The 20,467-nt window shown below is 42.4% G+C and overlaps 1 protein-coding gene and 1 pseudogene across 2 annotated transcripts; one reads left to right on the top strand and one right to left on the bottom strand.

The window, feature by feature from the left end:
• Positions 1–261: 261 nt before the first annotated feature.
• TRIM38 (tripartite motif containing 38) lies at positions 262–15,199 on the bottom strand. Of its 2 annotated transcripts, none has more exons than XM_005892220.3 (8): positions 15,076–15,199; positions 14,779–14,814; positions 13,039–13,582; positions 9,900–9,995; positions 7,877–8,107; positions 6,874–6,896; positions 6,666–6,778; positions 262–924 (listed from the first exon to the last, which is right to left on the bottom strand). In XM_005892220.3, exons 3-8 carry the CDS (start codon positions 13,435–13,437, stop codon positions 404–406), a joined length of 1,383 nt encoding a protein of 460 aa, XP_005892282.2. In that variant the 5' UTR covers positions 13,438–13,582; positions 14,779–14,814; positions 15,076–15,199; the 3' UTR covers positions 262–403. The 2 variants fall into 2 exon arrangements, with proteins under 2 accessions (XP_005892282.2, XP_014332617.2); XM_014477131.2 differs by having other exon boundaries at positions 13,039–13,467.
• Positions 15,200–17,065: 1,866 nt separating this feature from the next.
• Positions 17,066–18,777, top strand: LOC102286084 (tumor susceptibility gene 101 protein-like; annotated as a pseudogene).
• The last annotated feature ends 1,690 nt before the right edge of the window (positions 18,778–20,467 follow it).

The raw sequence follows: 20,467 nt of genomic DNA, 5'->3' as shown, positions 1-20,467 counted from the left end.
ATCCTTATAGTTTCCAAATATTTATTTCATTAATTAAATTTATTTACTTGAATGTTTATTTTATCATCATTTTTTCTAGTTTAGCAATATAAGTGTTTAAGGATATACAATTTTCTCTGAAAAAAAGCACTCTACTCTAGAAATCAAAGCTCTGAACCCATTGAAGAGGGATGGAGAGAACAAAGCAAAATCATTGCTATTATCTTGCTTTCCCCCAGTTCAGTGTGACCCTTTGGGGTATTTTTATAGTCATTATAGCCATTTATTCAATGCAAATTTATTAACTATGCACTAAAAGCCCAGCACTGTTCTAGGTACAAGGAAATAGCAGACCACATTTCTGTCCTCATGAGATTATACTCTGTATACTAGTTAAACCAAGGAGGAGACTTTGGTCTGTCCCTTACTCATCTGGGGGAGGCAGGAACAAAGGAGAATACAGATAGACCTGGAAATAGGGCCGGAGAGTGTCAGAGAAGGAGGCCTTTGGGAAGGTGAAGATGTGAGAGCCAGTGGTCATATTGTAAAAGGACACAACTCCAGCCTCAAAGTCCAGAAAAATCCCTACAACCAGGGGCTTCTCTGTCAGATGAATGGAAGTTAGGGGAGAGGTAAGTGCTACATAACCTTCTTTGCACCGTCTGATGGCCCAGAATCCAGACTGAGGTGTCTGCGGCATGACAGTGTCCCTCTGAACATTTTCCATACAGACTCCTAAATCCCACCCAGTTCCTTCTCCCACATCGACTTCAAAGTAATGTTTCCCTGAAGTGAAGCCTTCACAGCCCAGGATACAGGGCAAGGCACTAAATCTCCTAGAAGAATTATCAAGGTTTTCCTGAGGGCATCCACGAATCACTTGTCTCCGATCCTCAGACAGAATTAGTTCATAATGAGCTGTTTCTGGATCCAGAGTCACGCTGACTGCAAACAAAAATAAGGATAAGGACATGATTTTTGTAGCAGAGAGCACAGTTTATTTTAAATAATATCAGTCTATGTTCAGATCCAAGCATTGTTTCTTACTAGCTGTCATGAGCTTAGGCAATTCATTCTCTAAGCCTCAGTTTTGTTAAATATAAAGCGGAAATCATCATATCTGTCACCAAGATAAGTGCCCAATAAGTGGTAGTAATAATAATGATATCATCATCATCTTCAACATCATCACCATCTTAGTCACTCAGAGAAGCCAAGGGGCAGGACTAACCATAGTTAACATGATTAACTGTCCTCTCCAAAGTCCTTCCTCTCTCTTGGAGGACTTCTAGGAATCATGGAATATTGAAGCATAAATGAGCCCTTCCTCATCTCTACTTAATTACCATTTATACTGAGGATCAGAGAAGGAAAATGATACAACTGATGTCATAGCTTGTTACTGGAAATCCCAGAATTTTACCCAGGCTTCAGGACATACACCTCAGCTCTTCTTTCTTGTTTCAGCTAATATCCTATAGGGATTATACAGAGTCAAGTAAGACAGAAAAAGGTATGATAAACTAAGTTGTGATACTGACCAGCAGTGTAATTTTAAAAATGAAAAGTGGTAGTGGGGTGTTCCAGCAAGAGAGTTAAGAAACTACTGTGTTACTGGGTTAAACACTGATCAGTTGGATTGTTGTAATAAGGGAAATCAAGTATTAGGAAATACACCCTGTGCTGGATGTTCTCCCTTTGCTCCTCCAGATCACTCTCTACCTTTCTCCAGCCTGCTCCATGTCCAGGAAGGGTAACCCCTCTGGACACCTCAACAAGGCTCCCTTCCCTCTGACTACTGTTTGGTTAAGCCAATGGGAAGGACTAGAGGAGACCGTAGGGCAAAAAGAAGCAGAATTAGAAGTATTTAGTACCCCAAGTCCTGCCCCACTGGCTATGATTTGGAGGGTCTGTGTTTGGTCACACTCTCCTTTAGCTACAGCTCCCTCCATCTGCTACTGAAACCCTGGGAAGGTGATGACTTCCTACCTATTCCTAGCCTTGGGTTGCTTCACTGTTTCTTGTTAGCACTAAAATCCTCATCTTTGTAAATATCCCTTTATTAACTCTGTTCAGTGAGTCTTTATTATGAGCCAGACTCACAAAGTTTGGGGCTTCAATTAATATTCCTGGGATGATCCAGGAAAAACCAAGCTGAGAAAATCAAATTTTTACAGGTTAGTAATATCACCTGAAAGATGGTTGATGACTGAGCTCTTTGGAAATCAGTCACAGACCTTGGTAGTGGTTGTTACTGTTATTTGTCATTGATAAATTGAGGGGGAACTGAATATGGGTTCATTATCCTTATCGGAAACCCCTGGGACCAAATGGGTTTTGAAGTTCAGAATATTTTTGATGTTATAAAGGCAAGAAATACAAATGCTCTAATTAGACCCCTGGTAGGGTCTAAGGTGGGCTTCCCTCATAGCTCAGTTGGTAAAGAATCCGCCTGCACTGCAGGAGACTCCGGTTCGGTTCCTGGGTTGGGAAGATCCCCTGGAGAAGGGATAGGCTACCCACTCCAGTATTCTTGGGCTTTCCTGTGGCTCAACTGGTAAAGAATCCTCCTGCAATGCAGGAGACCTTGGTTTGATCCCCAGGTTGGGAAGATCCTGTGGAGAAGGGAAAGGCTACCCACTCCAGTATTCTGGCCTGAAGAATTCCATGGACTGTATAGTCTACAGGGTCTCCAGAGTTGAACAGGACTGAGTCACCTTCACTTTCACTTTCACTTTTCAGAGTCTAAGGCAGTGCCTTGTAATCTAATGCATCAATATATCTGCAGTAAAACAGAAATTCAAACTAAGCAAGATAAATACATTTAAATTGTCCCATTTCAGTTCAGTTCAGGTTTTGTCATGATGTCACTCAGACACAAAGGTAGCCTTCCATGATTCTGCCTCTTAGTGTTCATCTTTTCAGTTCAGTTCAGTTGCTCAGTCGTGTCCAACTCTTTTCGACCCCATGGACTGCAGCATGCCAGGCCTCCTTGTCCATTACCAACTCCTGGAGTTTACTCAAACTCATGTTCATTGAGTCGGTGATGCTATCCAACTATCTCATCCTCTGTCATCTCCTTCTCCTCCTGCCTTCAATTTTTCCCAGCATCAGGGTCTTTTCCAAGGAGTCAGTTCTTTGCATCAGGTGGCCAAAGTATTGGAGTTTCAGCTTCAGCATCAGTCCTTCCAATGAATATTCAGGACTAATTTCCTTTAGGATAGACTGGTTGGGTCTCCCTGCAGTCCAAGGGACTCTCAAGAATATTTTCCAACACCACAGTTTAAAAGCATCAATTCTTCAGTGCTCAGCTTTCTTTATTGTTGAACTCTCACATCCATAAATGACTACTGGAAAAAACCTAGCTTTGACTAGATGGACCTTTGTTGGCAAAGTAATGTCTCTGCTTTTTAATATGCTGTCTAGGTTGGTCATAACTTTTCTTCCAAGGAGCAAGTGTCTTTCAATTTCATGGCTGCAGTCACCATCTGCGGTGATTTTGGAGCCCAAAAAATAAAGTCTGTCACTATTTCCACTGTTTCCCATCTACTTGCCATGAAGTGATGGGACCAGATGCCATGATCTTAGTTTTCTGAATGTTGAGTTTTAAGCCAACTTTTTCACTCTCATCTTTCACTTTCATCAAGAGGCTCCTTAGTTCTTCGCTTTCTGCCATAAGGATTGTGTTATCTGCATATCTGAGGTTATTGATATTTCTCCCAGCAATCTTGATTCCAGCTTGTGCTTCATCCAGTCCAGCATTTCTCATGATGTACTCTGCATATAAGTTAAATAAACAGGGTGACAATATAGAGCCTTGAAGTACCCCTTTCCCAATTTGGAACCAGTCTGTTGTTCCATGTCCAGTTCTAACTTGTTCTTCTTGACCTGCATACAGATTTCCCAGGAGGCAGGTAACATGGTCTAGTATTCCCATCTCTAATTTTCCACAGTTTGTTGTGACCCACACAAAGTCTTTGGCATAGTCAATAAAGCAGAAGTAGATAGAAGTAGAAGTAGTTTTTCTGGAACTCTCTTGCTTTTTTGATGATCCAGTAGATGTTGGCAATTTGATCTCTTGTTCTTCTGCCTTTGCTAAATCCAGCTTGAATATATGGAAGTTCACAGTTCATGTATTGTTGAAGCCTGGCTTGGAGAATTTTGAGCATTATTTTGCTAATGTGTGAGATGAGTGCAGTTGTGCAATAGTTTGAACATTCTTTGGCATTGCCTTTCTTTGGACTTGGAATGAAAACTGACCTTTTCTGGTCCTGTGGCCACTGCTGAGTTTTCCAAATTTGCTGGCATACTGAGTGCAGCACTTTCACAGTATCATCTTTTAGGATTTGAAATAGGTCCACTGGAATTCCATCACCTCCACTAGCTTTGTTCATAGTGATGCTTCCTAAGGCCCACTTGACTTCGCATTCTAGGATGTCTGGCTCTAGGTGAGTGATCACACCATCTTGATTATCTGGGTCATGAAGATCTTTTTTATATAGTTCTTCTCTGTATTCTTGCCACCTCCTCTTAATATCTTCTGCTTCTGTTAGGTCCATACCATGTCTGTCCTTTATTGTGCCCATCTTTGCATGAAATGTTCCCTTGGTAGTTCTAGTTTTCTTGAAGAGTCTCTAGTCTGTTGTTTTCCCCTATTTGCTTGCATTGATCACTGAGGAAGGCTTTCTTATATCTCCTTGCTATTCTTTGGAACTCTGCATTCAGATGGGTGTATTTTTCCTATTCTCCTTTGCCTTTCGCTTCTCTTCTTTTCACAGCTATTTGTAAGGCCTCCTGAGACAACCATTTTGTCTTTTTGCCTTTCTTTTTTCTTGGTGATGGTCTTGATCACTGCCTCCTGTACAATGGCATGAAACTCCATCCATAGTTCTTCAGGCACTCTGTCTATCAGATCTAGTCCCTTGAATCTATTTGTCATTTCCACTGTATAATCGTTAGGGATTTGATTTAGGTCATAGCTGAATTATCTAGTGGTTTTCCCTACTTTCTTCAATTTAAGTCTGAATTTGGCAATAAGGAGTTCATGATCTGAGCCACAGCCAGCTCCCGGTCTTATTTTTGCTGACTGTATAGAGCTTCTCCATCTTTGGCTGCAAAGAATATAATCAATCTGATTACTATATTCATCCATGTGTAGAGTCTTCTCTTGTATTGTTGGAAGAGGGTATTTGCTATGACCAGTCCATTCTCTTGGCAGAACTCTATTAGCCTTTGCCCTGCTTCATTCTGTACTCCAAGGCCAAATTTGCCTGTTACTCCAGGTATTTCTTGACTTCCTACTCCTGCATTCCAATCCCCCATAATGAAAAGGACATCTTTTTTGGATTTTAGTTCTAGAAGGTCTTGTAGGTCTTCATAAAACCATTCAACTTCAGTTTCTTCAGCATTACTGGTAGGGGCATAGATTTGTATTACTGTGATATGGAATGGTTTGCCTTGGAAACAGAGATCATTCTGTCGTTTTTGACATGGCATCCAAGTACTGCATTTCAGACTCTGTCATTAACTATGATGGCTACTCCATTTCTTCTAAGGGATTCTTGCCCACAGTAGTATATATAAGGGTCATCTGAGTTAAATTCACCCATTCCAGTCCATTTTAGTTTGCTGATTCCTAAAATGTCAATGTTCACTCTTGCTATCTCCTGTTTGACCACTTCCAATTTGCCTTGATTCATGGACCTAACATTCCAGGTTCCTATGCCATATTGCTCTTTACAGCATCGGACTTTACTTCCATCACCAGTCATATCCACAGCTGGGTGTTGTTTTTGCTTTGACTCCATCTCTTCATTCTTTCTGGAGTTTTTTCTCCACTGATCTCCAGTAGCATATTGGGCACCTACCGACCTGGGGAATTCATCTTTCAGTGTCCTACCTTTTTGCCTTTTCATACTGTCCATGAGGTTCTCAAGGCAAGAATACTAAAGTGGTTTGCCATTCTCTTCTCCAGTGGACCACGTTTTGTCAGAACTCTCCACCATGACCCGTCCATCTTGGGTGGCCCTAGATGACGTGACTCATAGTTTCATTACCCTCATTAGTATTCATACTCTTATGGAATTCCTTCCCTTTGATTGTGGACAGGACCTGTGAATTGCTTCTGACCAGTAGACTATGGCAATAATGATGAGATGTGACTATATTTCACTCTATAAGCCTCTCTCTTTCTGGCAGACTTGCTCTAGGGACTCTCTCTGTCTCTCTCTAGCTTACTTTGAAGAAATAATTGGCCGAGGTGGGAGGCTCAAGTGCAAGCAGCTGAAGGGTGGCTTCTAGAATCCAAGGCAGCCTCCAGCCAGCAGTCAGCAACAAGCCAGGGCCCTAAGTGCCAAACCCAAAAGAAATAAATTCTGCCAACAACCTGAGTGAGCTTATAAGAGGATTCTTTCCCAGTCTAGCTTCCAGATAAGAACACAGCCAGGCCAACACCTTAGCTGCAGCCTTGTGAGACCCTAAGCAAAGGACCCAACTGGGTCTGCACAGATAATCAGTATCCCATGTCCCTGTCTAAACACTGGGGAAAACTAACAAGGGAGAGTGACAGCTACACTAAAGATACCTGAATAACCTCTCTGGCTGTGAGCCTGCCTGGGGACAGGTGATGAACTTCGTTACCACTTAAGGTCCCCTCTATCTGTAGCATTTAGGGCTTCCTCACATACCTTGATGTCTCCTTAACATTTTCTTTACATCAAAGTAAAGCTCAGAAACATTGCACACAGTATGAAGGTCCAAAGAGAGGGCCTCTGGTTGTTCTAGCTTCACAGCCCAACTCCTAGAATAAGCAGAAACCAAGACTTCTTCAGTGTAAATTCCATTTAGCTCTGTATACCCATACCTCTTTCCCTCCTGAAGTCATATAGGACTCACCTGCTCAAAGTATCTTTCACATCCTATGAAGAAACAAAGACAAAAGATAAGTGTGGGAACATCAATATTTCATGGGACTTGGCATGTGAGGCTGTTCTCTCTAAATACTCCTTCCAAAGAAGTAAAAAGACTAATCCTGGCCTTAGATATTGATGAATACCTAGAGACGATGATTTCCATCCTGGCCCCATAGGATAGTCAGCATATCAGGATGTTTATCTGTTACCTTCCTTGTTGAGCTCTGTGGGGAGTGGCAGTGTCTGCAATCACGTCTCTCTGTGATGTGGAAGAAGACCAGGACCTTTGTCCCATGCTCCCTCTGGAAAGACTTGCTTTCAGTGACCTCATTTCCTTCAGAGTGAGCCCATATTAGAGACATTTATTGCAAAGGTCCAAAGTGGTGAACCCAGGCTTAAGCTCTGAGACTGGGCTACTATGGTGGTAGCAGCAGGTATCACATGGTGATGGGGCATCAAACTATATTCTCATCCTTACAGTGTGACCCCTAGTTGTGTTAGTAGGAACAGGAAAAAACAGCTACAGTCATAGTTTAGTTTATTGTAATGGGCTGGATCCAAAAGAGCTCTGGAGGGCTCTACAAGCAAATCAAGGAAAAAGTTATCACTCATTTTGACTGCCCCACTTTGTCACCCATCAGTCATCTGAAAGGGTATTTCAGAAGACACTTTCACAGTCAGAGTTTTGTAAACATGGTACAGAAACAAATGGTAGCCAAAGTTGTCCCATGGTTCCATTTAGCCAAGGAATCCACCATAGCCATATTATTCCTAATTCACCTAAAGCCACTCTATAGACTGGGGGCCACCTTGCAAACATTGATGTGTATCTAAAAGGAACATTAAACTTAAATTCCCTACACTAATGTGCCATTTTTGAGTGAAACAGGCAAGCCTCACCAAGCTTCCCATGGTTCCTCACCATTCTCCTGCTGAAAGATCAAGAACAAATACCTTCCCTCCTTTCTCCAAGTGCATGGTCTTACCTGAAGCAATTTCTGGGCTGAGCCCTGACATTTATTCTCTAGTTCCAGGATGTGGCTCTGGAGTTCATGGTTCTTCTGTTCAAGATTGGCCTCATTGTCCCTCAGTCTCCTCAGAGTTTGCTCTTTTTCTTTCTCCAGTTTCCATAGATAAGACTTCTCTTCCTCATGAAGGAACCTCTGGAGAGTCTTAAAGTCAGACTGGATTTTTTGTTTCTGAAACTCTATCTTCTCCTTCAGTCAGGAAAAGTGGAAACAAACCAAATGCCCATTGATGGATGAACTGATATGCAATATATAGATACAGTGGAATACTATTCAGTCTTAAAAAGGAATGGCATTCTGATACATGCTACAATATGGATGAATCTTAAAGACATTATGCTAAGTGAAGTAAACCAGAAAAAAAAGAGCAAATATTTTATTATTCCAGTTATATGAGGTACCTAAAATTGTCAAGTTCATAGAGACAGAAAGTAGAATAGTGGTTACCAGGAGTTGGGAGGAAGAAGGAATGGAACTGTACACATACAAATAGTTAAACAGTACATTTTGTTATGTATATTTTAACACATACACACACAAAAGTAAGTTTGCTCAGCTACCATAAGATTATTTTCCCATGACTCATTCAAGCTGGAAAACTGACCCATTGTAGAGTCATGCCTGGAAGGCAGATATTCAGATGTGGGAGAGGTTATCACAATTCTCTAGAGTCACCTATTTCCTTATTCAACCAACATTCAAAAGAGATGGGCAGGAGTGATAACTAATTTAATCATGGGACTAGAACCAAGGTCAAAAATTTTATCAGTTAAAAGGATAAAAATGAGTTTTTATTTGAGATGTAAGAAGGTAGCTCTGAGTCTGAAAGGATTTCTTGAAACAAAAGCTTATAGTGAACATCACCAAGGCCGGACTTTAAGGCACCCAAGCTGACAGGAGAGTCCATTATTCTCAGCAGCGGGAGGTCTGGGTAGCAGACTTTTGTCATAGTTAACTATGAAATAGTCATCCAGCAACCCGGGTCCATGTACTCAACCTTATGTGTAAGAGCGACAGAAACCACATGATACAGCTTGTCAGACTCAGCTTTCATTTGGTGAGAGAATTGCAATCTCCATGGATGATTTCTCAATTCATACAGTGTTTCGATGGCTGTGATGTTGTGGTTGAAGGGTCATTGATGGGGTTTCCATGTATATATTAGTTGTAATCAAGATCCTCCCCACTGTCTAAGATCCCAGAAAGGAGAGAGGTAAGAGTGTCCTCTGAGAGCTTAAGTTTAACAACCATACCTAAAAGATTGGAGCAGAGAGGTTGGAAGGTTGGAAGAGACCTCTGAAAGAGGCAAAATGTCTCACTGGCCTGTGGGATTTGTCTGCAAGTTGATGAATTACATAAATATTCTGTAAAGAAATGCATCTCTGATCAGGGGGAGGCTGGTCAGCCATGAAAATAGTCTTATAGACCTGAGAGTCTGTAGTAATAAGTGTATAGGTTCTTGGAGCACTTGGATCTTACAATCCAAGTAGATTTCCTTCATCAGCTTCATGAGCTTCAGTAATATGAATCTCAACCTGGAGTGATTGTGTTTTCTTAGCGGTCACAAAGGATTTCTGAACTTGTAAGGCTGAGAGCCACAACCTGTACTGCGGTACATGTGCAGTACGTATGCCACAGCAATAAGGTTAATAAGGCCTTCAAATCAGGAAGGTACTTGGAGATATTAAGAACCGAAACTCAGTGACGAATGACTCTAGGTAAACGGGCATACCAGTTCTGCTTCTCCTGACTGAGGTTTCAGAATCCTAGCCAACTACTACTGAAAGGTTGAAGGGGTTGGAGATAAATTCTCATAGATTTTAGACAACGAGGGGCATAAAAACAGTAGTCTCTTGTTTGGATTTTGTCTGTTTGGTCTGGTTTAGTGACAGTAAGCTTTCACTATGCTCTGCCCAATCACCCCCTATATCTAAGCTCTAGGATGGAAAATAGCCTGAGATGAATAAGCCCAATCTCTTACATTCCACTTGGTTATTTGCTCTGCCGTGAACACCTTCAGGTTCATACATTCCTCTTCCAGTTGCCTCAGTTTTGTCACAGCTTGCTGGAGCTTTTCCTGAAGGAAAAATTGAATGAATAAAGTCTATTCAGCAATTCATTAGCCACCTAAGGGGCAGCCCAGCCCTCCAAGACTATTAGAATAAAACTGAATATGCATTGAGTCCTCACACTTTGCCAGGAAGCATGCTAAGGACTGTGTTTTGCTGTTGTTGTTCAGTCGCTAAGTCGTGTCCCACTTTTTGCGACCCCGTGGACTGTAGGCTGCCAGGCTCCTCTGGAAATCCAACGGATTTCCCAGGTGATATTACTGGAGTTGGTTACCATTTCCCAAAGATCGAACTGCATCTCCTGCATTGGCAGGTGGATTCTTTACCACTGAGCCATCAGGGAAGCCCAAGGGTTGTATATACAGTAACATATTTGATTCCCCTGGCAACCCTGAGCAGTTAGTAGGATTTTTAACATCATTTCTGTGCTGCAGAAACAGGCTTAGAATGGGGATAAATAACTTGCCCAAAGTGCTGTAACTGGTGGGTGGTTGGACCGTGATCACAGTTCATCTGCTGACCCAGAGTCTGAGTTATACCACCACCACTAACAGTCTTGCCAGGGAAATGCTGCACATAAAACAAGATAAAAATCACCTAAAAATATTTTATTTAATAATGTACTGACCCAAACAGAACCAATGCCAGAGTGTTTGGCATACAGGGAACTTTGTATGTATTATGGTGAGTCAAGAAGGAAAGATTAGGCTGCCAGCCAAAGTTATTAGAAACAGTTAATGGAGGAGGGCGGGTCTGAGGCCTTTTGAAAAATGGTATCATGAAACCATTTTCAAGTGACTTAGTATCCATATCAAGCTTTTAGGTTATTTTTCAAAACAGTGTCTCACATTTTCATGGAAAGAAAGTTTAAGCTAAATCAAATTGCTAGCTGTGATCAATACTAAAAGAATCGGCTCCTGTCCTAAACCCAGTAAGTATACTCATTAATTCTTGCATGCTATCAAGAAAGGGCTCTGCAGAACTTGTTAGCAAGTCAGTATTGCAGTTGCTATGTGCCAAATGCTATTCTAAGCTTTACATGTATTATGTCCTTAAGCCTTATAACAAACTCCTGAGCGTGTATATTGGGGAGGAAGGGAACTACTCTTATCCCCATTCACAGTTAGGGAAACCAGGGCATGAAGACATTAAATAACTTGCTCAAAGCCACCCATCTAATAAGTAGCTGAACTAAGATTTCAAACTAAGCAGTCTAACTCTCTAGGCTTAGAATCATCACCCCATGGTGCTTCTTTTACTACTTGGTGGGGAAATAATTCCAATGGGAATATCCCCATTACAGCAATTAACTGCTCCATGGAGTTTAAGGAAGAGCTGCCATGTGCTGCGGAGAAGGCAATGGCAACCCACTCCAGTACTTTTGCCTGGCAAATCCTATGGACGGAGGAGCCTGGTAGGCTGCAGTCCATGGGGTCGCCAAGAGTTGGACACGACTGAGCAACTTCACTTTCAGTTTTCACTTTCATGCATTGGAGAAGGAAATGGCAACCCACTCCAGTGTTCTTGCCTGGAGAATCCCAGGGACGGCAGAGCCTGGTGGGCTGCAGTCCATGGGGTCGCACATAGTCAGACACGACTGAAGTGACTTAGCAGCAGCAGCAGCCATGTGCTAAGTGGTGGTCAGTATTGGCATACACTGATGGAGGACTCAGAGCCTTAATAGAAGATCACCTCCAATTCAGGGAAGAGGGGGACAAGGAGCTCACACTGGGGACAACAATTTTCTCAAATCTAGGCAGGACAGAGAAGGAATAGGCAGCAAGGCTATGCCCACTAGGTTCCATGATTGCAAAGGTCAGTCTTCCTTTACATGATTTTTTAAAAAATGGCTTTGTCTTTTTATTGGAATATAATTGCTTTACAATGTTGTCAGTTTCTGCTGTACAAAATCATGAATCAGCGATTTGTGTATATATATATCCCCTCCTTCTTGAGCATCCCTCCCACTGCCGCCTCCCCCTGCCCCGCCACCCCCCATTCCACCTGTCTAGGTTGTCATCATAGAGCACAGAGCTGAGCTTCCTGTGCTATACAGCACCTTCTTACTAGCTTTCTGTTTTACACATTAGTACTGTATTTTGAGTGAGTATATGCTTTGAGTGAGAAACTCACGAGTTACTAGAAACCTCACTCTCTGCTTTATCCTTGATGACCAGTCACTTCCAAATTCTTCCACTCACACTCTTTCCTGAATCTGGCTTAGAACTGATCTCTTCCCACTTCTCACAGGAATAATCTGAATTTTACTGCTTAGTATTCCTTTCATTGTATCAGTACCAGAATGTTCTTTTGATTGTTAGCCTGATCCTTCACTCTGTAGATGAAAATCCCCCCATGGCCAGGACTACTCTGGGCTAGGATGCAAACCTGATTTTCATTCCCATAACATCACTTGCCTCCCCTGCATACCCCTGGCCTAGTCACAGCAAGTCAGGTATGCTCCCATGGCTGTGCCTTTGCACATGTGGTCCCCTCTGTCTGGAATGTCCTCTCCCTTCTCCATACTTCTATTAATATATTTGGTTAATTTTTATGTATTCTTCAACAGTGATTCTTGGGAAGATTCCTTAGTTACTACTCCGTACCCCTTAGTGCTCTGCCCCATCATCCAAATCAGGGGACTCCAGGCAGCCTTTTTGCTGATTTGTCTTTCCTATTAGACTGTAAGACATCTAAAAGGTGGTGTGTCTTTGACCCCTGTGTTTTCAGACTCTTTCCCGTGGTCTTGCACATTGTTGTCATTGTTGTTTCTCAAATTACACACACGGTATGAAGCAATAAAACATGCAGGTGTGCACTGAAGCACATGGCATTCTAAAGCAGGGAGGAGTTCATCAGAGCTAGAAAGGATAGGGACAAAAGTGACCTTTGGGACTTGATTTAGTGAGGACCCATCATTCTACTTTTCAGATGAATGACAGGATATAGGATTTCAAGATCCTAATCTTGGGTTTCAGGCCAAATAATCTCAGGTCTCAGGGGGCAATATGAGGCCAAGTACTCGCCGAAGCCCTGTGGGCCACCACTCACCTTGTAGCCTTGGCATGCTTCTTCCACCAGAGCTGTGGCATGCCCTTTGTGCTGTGCTCCACGATCACAAAGCCAGCAGATGAGCTGGCCCTCGTCTTCACAGAACAGTTGGAGCTTCTCTCCATGTTCCTTACATGACATTTCCTGGTCCATCTCCTTGATGACTTCGATGAGATTTCCCAGCTGCTTGTTGGGTCGGAGGCTCGCCATGGTAAATGGTGCTCGACACTGGGGACAGGAGAATGTCTTCAGCCCTGGTGTCATCCGGTTGAGGTTCTCAAAGAAGCTCACTATGCACACGTGGCAGTAGCTGTGTCCACAGCTGATGCTCACTGCGTTAGTCATCAGGTGCAGGCAGATGGAGCAGGTGGCTTCCTCCCTCATCTTCTTTGAGGCCATGGCTTTTCCTGTAAAGCTCCAATACTGAATCTAGACCCAGAGATGAAGTAATCAGAATTTTCCCACAGTGATGGAACTTTACCTCTCCTGAGTCTCTGTGCAATACACTGGTTGCCACTAGTTTCAACAGGTCATGGAGTCTTCTCTAGAGAGAGAAGAAATAGGTTGGAATTTAGACGCATTGAATGTAGCTGTGTTGTGGAATATGATCGTGACTATTACATGTGGCCACTGTAATTACAATTAAATAGAATTTAAAATTCTGTTTCTCACACCTCTTAGCCATACTTAAATTGCTTAATAGCTGCAGGTGATTGGTAGCTATATGAAAGCCCATATGAAAGCCCAGAGAACATTCCATCATTGTGAAAAGTTTTCACTAAGAGAGGGAGAGAAACCAGGCTGACTTCCTCAACCAAAGCTGTAGCAAGAGAGAGAACTCAGTGAGGGACTGTTTAAGTCTTTCCCCCTCTAATGAACATCAAGAATAATTAGTACCAGAATTGTTTCTTTGTAACTGGTAGTAACACTTAGGTAAAGGGGTGGTCTATTAAGGATTTGATTGAGATGATCAAATTTGACTCTAATTAAACCCTCACTCCTACCCCACAAAGAACAAAAGACACCATAATAAAGTCCCTAGTGGAAACCTAACTGGATGATAATGAAAGTAAAAAAGACAACCAGAAGAACAAGTAAAGAAATCAAGTTCTTTTTCCCCCTCCCAGACCTGAGTAAAAGAGAATTGGAAAGAGAGCTGGGAAAAGAAGGGGAGTAGAACTCCTTGACAGCTAGGGAGGTGACTGTCTCTTCTCCAGGCAGGACTTGTCTCTCAGGAGTTCAGAGTGACTGGAACACAGGGAGTTTGCAGAATCCAGGATAGGGGAAGGTGAGAAGCAGATAGGAAGGCAGGGCCTCGCAACCGTGAACGCTTAACCCCTAGGGACCTGACAACCAATAGACAAAGGAGTCGACCCTCTCACGCACAGCTTAGACTGCTTTGGGAACCTGGCCAGGTTCCTGCTTCCCCATTCCTGGGAGTTTGTCAGGGAGGGCAGCAGAGGATGAAGAAGTTGAGAGTGGCCTTTCCTTTGAACTGACAGGGCCAGAATCAAAAGCAAGGATTCAACTAAAATTACTGGATAGGCTATGTCCCTCTAATAACCAGGACCAGTCTCTTGGATCCAAAGAGAATTTCTTCTGGAGATTTCTGTTCTTTGGCAGGTTATCTTCCCCAAGCGATACACTAGGCTCCTCTCTGCCACTGGTGCTGTGTTCCCAGGGGAGAAGGACCTCCCCTCCTCTGAGGCCCCAGGGTGCCTGTCCTGGACCTTCACTCACCTCACATTCTGTATCTTCAGAGATTCAACATGGAGTCTGTCGAAAAAGTAAGCAGACCGGGTGTGAAAGCCATGAAGCAAAGACCTGGCTATTTTCAGAGATCCAGCAACTGTTATCAGGAAACAACATCCCCCTGACTCTCCCTTACCGCCGCCCATCAACCAAACACACACACACACACACACACACACACACGCGCGTGCGCAGCCTCTCACGCACCCAGTCTCCCCCATCCCCTCCTCCAACACACGTCTCCTATCCCTCCGTGGAGAAAACATGAGAAAACATGGGTCTGACCTTTTCCAGTCCCTTCTCCACACAGCAGACAGTCACATATTGGCGGCTAGTTCCCTCCGTAGCTGCTGGTTCCGAGGTCTGGGTGAGGAAGTTAACTACAAACAAAAGTGAAACTACTTCAGAAGGCGGGGCCCTGTAAGATCCAGGGAGGAAACTGGTGAAACGGCCCGTATCTTTGGCACTCAGCTTGTACCGAAAGGGAGGGGAGATGGTAGGAAAAATATTTTTCTTTTACAGCAATAAAAAGAAGGAACAACTTAATAATTTTGTTTTGATAACCCAAGTGATGTGAAATTTCAACCCAAATATGTACAAAAATTGGCTTCTGGTGACAACTTACCAGGGTCTATTTCTCTCCCTCTTTTTCTTTTCTTTGCACCCTCCTCAGCACCAGAGTTCTCAGAGCTCTTTCAGTTTCCAGGAGGTGAGATGGGTTTACCTCTAGTTCATCTTTATCACCCTTTGGGATCTCAGTTTTATTGGTGGTAGTGGAGGTGTCTTCTTTTAGACATATCACCTTTGCAGGATCTGGGCTTTGATTTTAGACTATCTTTATTTTCTAATGTAAACAGTTTAAGCTATAAATTTCCTTTTAGGCACTGTTTAGTTGCCTCTCACAAAGTTATATATGCCTTATTTTCATTATTCTATAGTTCAAATATATTATAATTTTTATTATGATTTTTACATGGTAGATTAATTTAGAAGTATGTTGCTTAATTTCCACAAATTGGGGGCTTATGTGATCTTGGTTCCCTGACCAGGGTTGGAACCCAGGCCCTGGCAGTGAAAGCACTAGAATCCTAACTGCTGGACTGCCAGAGAATCCCCAAGACAACATATGCTATCTGATTTAAATTCCTCTAACTTTATTGACTTGTATAGTGACCCAGAATATGTCTATCATTATGACTATAACCATATATACTTGAAAAGAATGTGAATGCAGATATTCAGTATAATTCAGTATAATGTTCTTTAAATACCAATTTGTTCAAGGTGATAGATAGGGTTTTTCAGTCTTCTGTGACTTTTTAGATATTTTATCTAGTTTTTATATCACTAATGAAAGAAAGATATTAAAATCTCCAACTGGGATTAAAGAATTGCTTATTTTTTCCCTTTATTTCTTTCCATTTTTGCATCATGTATTTTGAAGGCTTGTCAGTAAGCTCATACATATTTATGATTATGTTTTCTTGATGAAAAAAGGACCCTTTTATCAATACAGAATGGTACTCTTTATCTCTGGAAATGCTCTCTGTCTTAAACTCTATTTTTTATTAATATAGACACTCCAATCTTTTTATGCTTACTGTTTGCATAAGTGTGAAGTGTTAATCATTCAGTCGTCAGTCGTGTCCTACTCTTTGAGAACCTGTGGACTGTAGCCCATCAGGCTCCTCTGTCCATGGAATTCTCCAGGCAAGAATACTGGAGTGGGCAGCCATTCCCTTCTCCAGGGAATCTTTCCGACCCAAGGATTGAACCCTGGTCTCTGCATTGCAGGCAGATTCTTTACCATCTGAGCCACCGGCGATGCCCTTACTGCTTGCATAGTACCTATTTTTCTATACATTTATTTAAGACTTATTTGTGTTTTTGTATTTCAGGTGTTTTTCTTCTAGCTAACATATGTTCAGTTCTGGCATTTTTTTAATCCATTCTAATAATCTTTGCCTTTTAATTGGAGTATTTAAACAATTAACATTTAATATTAACCTTTATTCTTCTTCCCTTACTATACTGGCTAGGACCTCCCAATAGTGAATATAAACTGAAATAGTTGGCATCCTAGTTTTATTTCTAATCTGGGGGGAAGGATAGAGGTGGAAAAAACTTTTGATAATTTGTCATTTCATATATTTATTGTTATTACTGTTTTCTTTTACATTTAAAAATATCATTATGGGGGGAGGCGGGGTGCGGGGCTGGCTCCTCCGTGTGCGGTTGTGTGGGGCGGCCTTGGGCAGCCCCGGAGCGGCTGACCCTCTGCCTTCAGGGACCGGAGTTGCGAGGCGGCTGCCATGGCGGGGTCGGAGAGCCAGCTCAAGAAAATGGTGTCCAAGTACAAATACAGAGACACAACTGTACGTGAAACTGTTAACGTTATTAGTTTATACAAAGATCTCAAACCTGTATTGGATTCATATGTTTTTAATGATGGCAGTTCCAGGTAACTAATGAACCTTACTGGAACAATTCCTGTGCCTTATAGAGGTAATACATACAATATTCCAATCTGCCTGTGGCTGCTGGACACATATCCATATAATCCCCCTATACGTTTCGTTAAGCCTACTAGCTCAATGACTATTAAAACAGCAAAGCATGTGGATGCTAATGGGAAGATATGTCTTCCTTATCTACATGAATGGAAGCACCCACAGTCAGACTTGTTGGGGCTTATTCAAGTCATGATTGTGGTGTTTGGAGATGAACCTCCGGTCTTCTCTCATCCTACTGTTTCAGCATCCTATCCACCATACCAGGCAACAGGGCCACCAAATACTTCCTACATGCCAGGCATGCCAAGTGGGATTTCTGCATACCCATCCGGGTACCCTCCCAATCCCAGTGGTTACACAGGCTGTCCTTACCCACCTGGTGGTTAGTATCCTGCCACAACAAGTTCCCAGTACCCTTCCCAGCCTCCTGGTGACCACTGTTGGTCCCAGTAGGGATGGCACAATCAGCGAGGACACTATCCGAGCCTCTCTCATCTCAGCGGTCAGCGACAAACTGAGATGGCGGATGAAGGAGGAAATTGGTTGTGCCCAGGCGGAACTCAATGCCTTGAAACGAACAGAGGAAGACCTGAAAAAAGGTCACCAGAAACCCGAACAGATGGTTAACCGTTTAGATGAAGAAGTAGCTGAGGTTGATAAAAACATAGAACTTTTGAGAAAGAAGGATGAAGAACTCAGTTCTGCTCTGGAGAAAATGGAAAATCAGTCTGAAAACAATGATATTGATGAAGTTATCATTCCCACAGCCCCACTATACAAACAGATCCTAAATCTGTATGCAGAGGAAAATGCTATTGAAGACACTATTTTTTACCTGGGAGAAGCCTTGAGGCAGGGAGTAATAGACTTAGATGTCTTCCTAAAGCATGTACGTCTTCTGTCCCGTAAACAGTTCCAGCTGAGGGCTGCTGCTGCTGCTGCTGCTGCTGCTGCTGCTGCTAAGACACTTCAGTCGTGTCCGACTCTGTGCGACCCCATAGACGGCAGCCCACCAGGCTCTCCTGTCCCTGGGATTCCCAGGCAAGAACCCTGGAGTGGGTTGCCATTTCCTTCTCCAGTGCATGAAAGTGAAAAGTGAAAGTGAAGTCGCTAAGTCTTGCCCGACTCTTAGCGACCCCATGGACTGCAGCCTACCAGGCTCCTCTGTCCATGGATTTTCCAGGCAAGAGTACTGGAGTGGGGTGCCATTGCCTTCTCCGCCAGCTGAGGGCACTAATGCAGAAAGCAAGAAGGACTGCCGGTCTCAGTGACTTCTACTGACTTCTCTGATACCAGATGGAGACTGAACTCTTCTAAAGTATTCTTTTCTTCTTTTCCTTTCTCTTATATCAGTAGGTGCCCAAAATAAGTTATTGCAGCTTATCATTCAAGTGTAAAATATTTTGAATCAATAATATATTTTCTGTTTTCTTTTGGTAAAGACTGGCTTTTATTAATGCACTTTCTATCCTCTGTAAACTCTTGTTGTGCTGAATGTTGGGACTGACTACGCTAAATAAAATTTGTTGCATTAAAAAAAATATCATTACATTTTGCATGTATTAATAGGATAAGAATAGTTTCCAGGAAAATATCACACAACATCTGTCAATTTTGCTTCTATTTTTCTTTCACATTTTATATAAGCTACATAAGTAAGACATTATTTAAAGTAGACATTGGTTCAATTCCTGGGTCAGGAAGATCTCCTGGAAAAGGACATGCCAACCGACTCCAGTATTCTTGCCTGGAGAATCCCATGGACAGAGGAGCCTGGTGGGCTACGGTCCATGGTATTACAAAGAGTCGGACACAACTGAAGTGACTTAGCACACACACTCATTAATATTTCACCAGTCTTCTTAGTGCCTTACCTGTTTATATGTTCACCAGTAGATGGCACTCTCACATTTATGTCCCCATGGCTTTGCCTTTATGAAAGCATAACTACTTCTTTGACATTACATTTAAAAAAATGTAAATTTAATCTGGCTCTTATAAATGATTTTAAATGATTCATACTAACAATGACAGTTAAATCTTGTCATTTAAAATGTAAGCATTTATTTACATTACTTTGCCAACAAAGGTTTGTCTAGTCAAGGCTATGGTTTTTCCTGTGGTCATGTATGGATGTGAGAGTTGGACTGTGAAGAAGGCTGAGCGCTGAAGAATTGATGCTTTTGAACTATGGTGTTGGAGAAGACTCTTGAGAGTCCCTTGGACTGCAAGGAGATCCAACCAGTCCATTCTGAAGGAGATCAGCCCTGGGATTTCTTTGGAAGGAATGATGCTAAAGCTGAACCTCCAGTACTTTGGCCACCTCATGCGAAGAGTTGACTCATTGGAAAAGACTCTGATGCTGGAAGGGATTAGGGGCAGGAGGAGAAGGGGACGACAGAGGATGAGATGGCTGGATGGCATCACTGACTCGATGGACGTGAGTCTGGGTGAACTCCGGGAGTTGTTGATGGACAGGGAAGCCTGGCGTGCTGCGATTCATGGGGTCACAAAGAGTCAGACACGACTGAGCGACTAATCTGATCTGATCTGATCTGATTAACATAATGAGCATTTATTGAACAGCTTTTTTAGTACTCTTGCCTGGAAAATCCCATGGATGGAGGAGTGTGGTAGGCTACAGTCCATGGGATCGCAAAGAGTCAGACACGACTGAGCGACTTCACTTTCATTTTCTTTTTTATGGCAGACACTAGCCTGGATCCTAGGAATAATATCAACTAAGAAAAAATTTATTTCATTTAAAAATTTCCAGAAAGTTAAAATATTTTTTAAAATTAATTATGTTCTAAATGTTATACAAGGTAAGAAAAAGTATTGAGGCTGAGGAAGAAAAACAAAGAAGCAAAAACTCCTGGCAGAACTTGAATACTTCTGCAGAGGTGATAACCTCTGAGCTATGTTCTGAAGAAGTGAAAGTTCACCAAGAGAAGGGAGTTCAAGATTACAGAATGACTCTTGTAGAAAGATCAGGGTCATTAAAAATATTCCTTATTATGTAAATACAGTGAAGTTCCAGGACTGAGAGCATGGGCTTCATGAGGAGGGTTGGTTTCAAAGAAATCCAGGCATCTAGCAGAACTCATATCTGCTTCCTCCCCTCTCCTGTGCACATTTCCCTTATGCAGTGATTATATAGCTGG

Source organism: Bos mutus, chromosome 23, assembly GCF_027580195.1.
Source record: "Bos mutus isolate GX-2022 chromosome 23, NWIPB_WYAK_1.1, whole genome shotgun sequence".
Lineage (NCBI taxonomy): Eukaryota > Metazoa > Chordata > Mammalia > Artiodactyla > Bovidae > Bos > Bos mutus.
This window is presented reverse-complemented; position numbering and strand designations above follow the sequence as displayed.

Excerpts from the sequence above, each read along its gene's own strand:
- TRIM38 (XM_005892220.3), bottom strand. The coding sequence starts at position 13,437 with ATGGCCTCAAAGAAGATGAGGGAGGAAGCCACCTGCTCCATCTGCCTG. Across the intron at positions 6,897-7,876 it reads CAGCCCAGAAATTGCTTCAG|GATGTGAAAGATACTTTGAG; the intron begins GTAAGACCATGC and ends GTTTCTTCATAG. Across the intron at positions 6,779-6,873 it reads GTGAAAGATACTTTGAGCAG|GAGTTGGGCTGTGAAGCTAG; the intron begins GTGAGTCCTATA and ends TGCTTATTCTAG.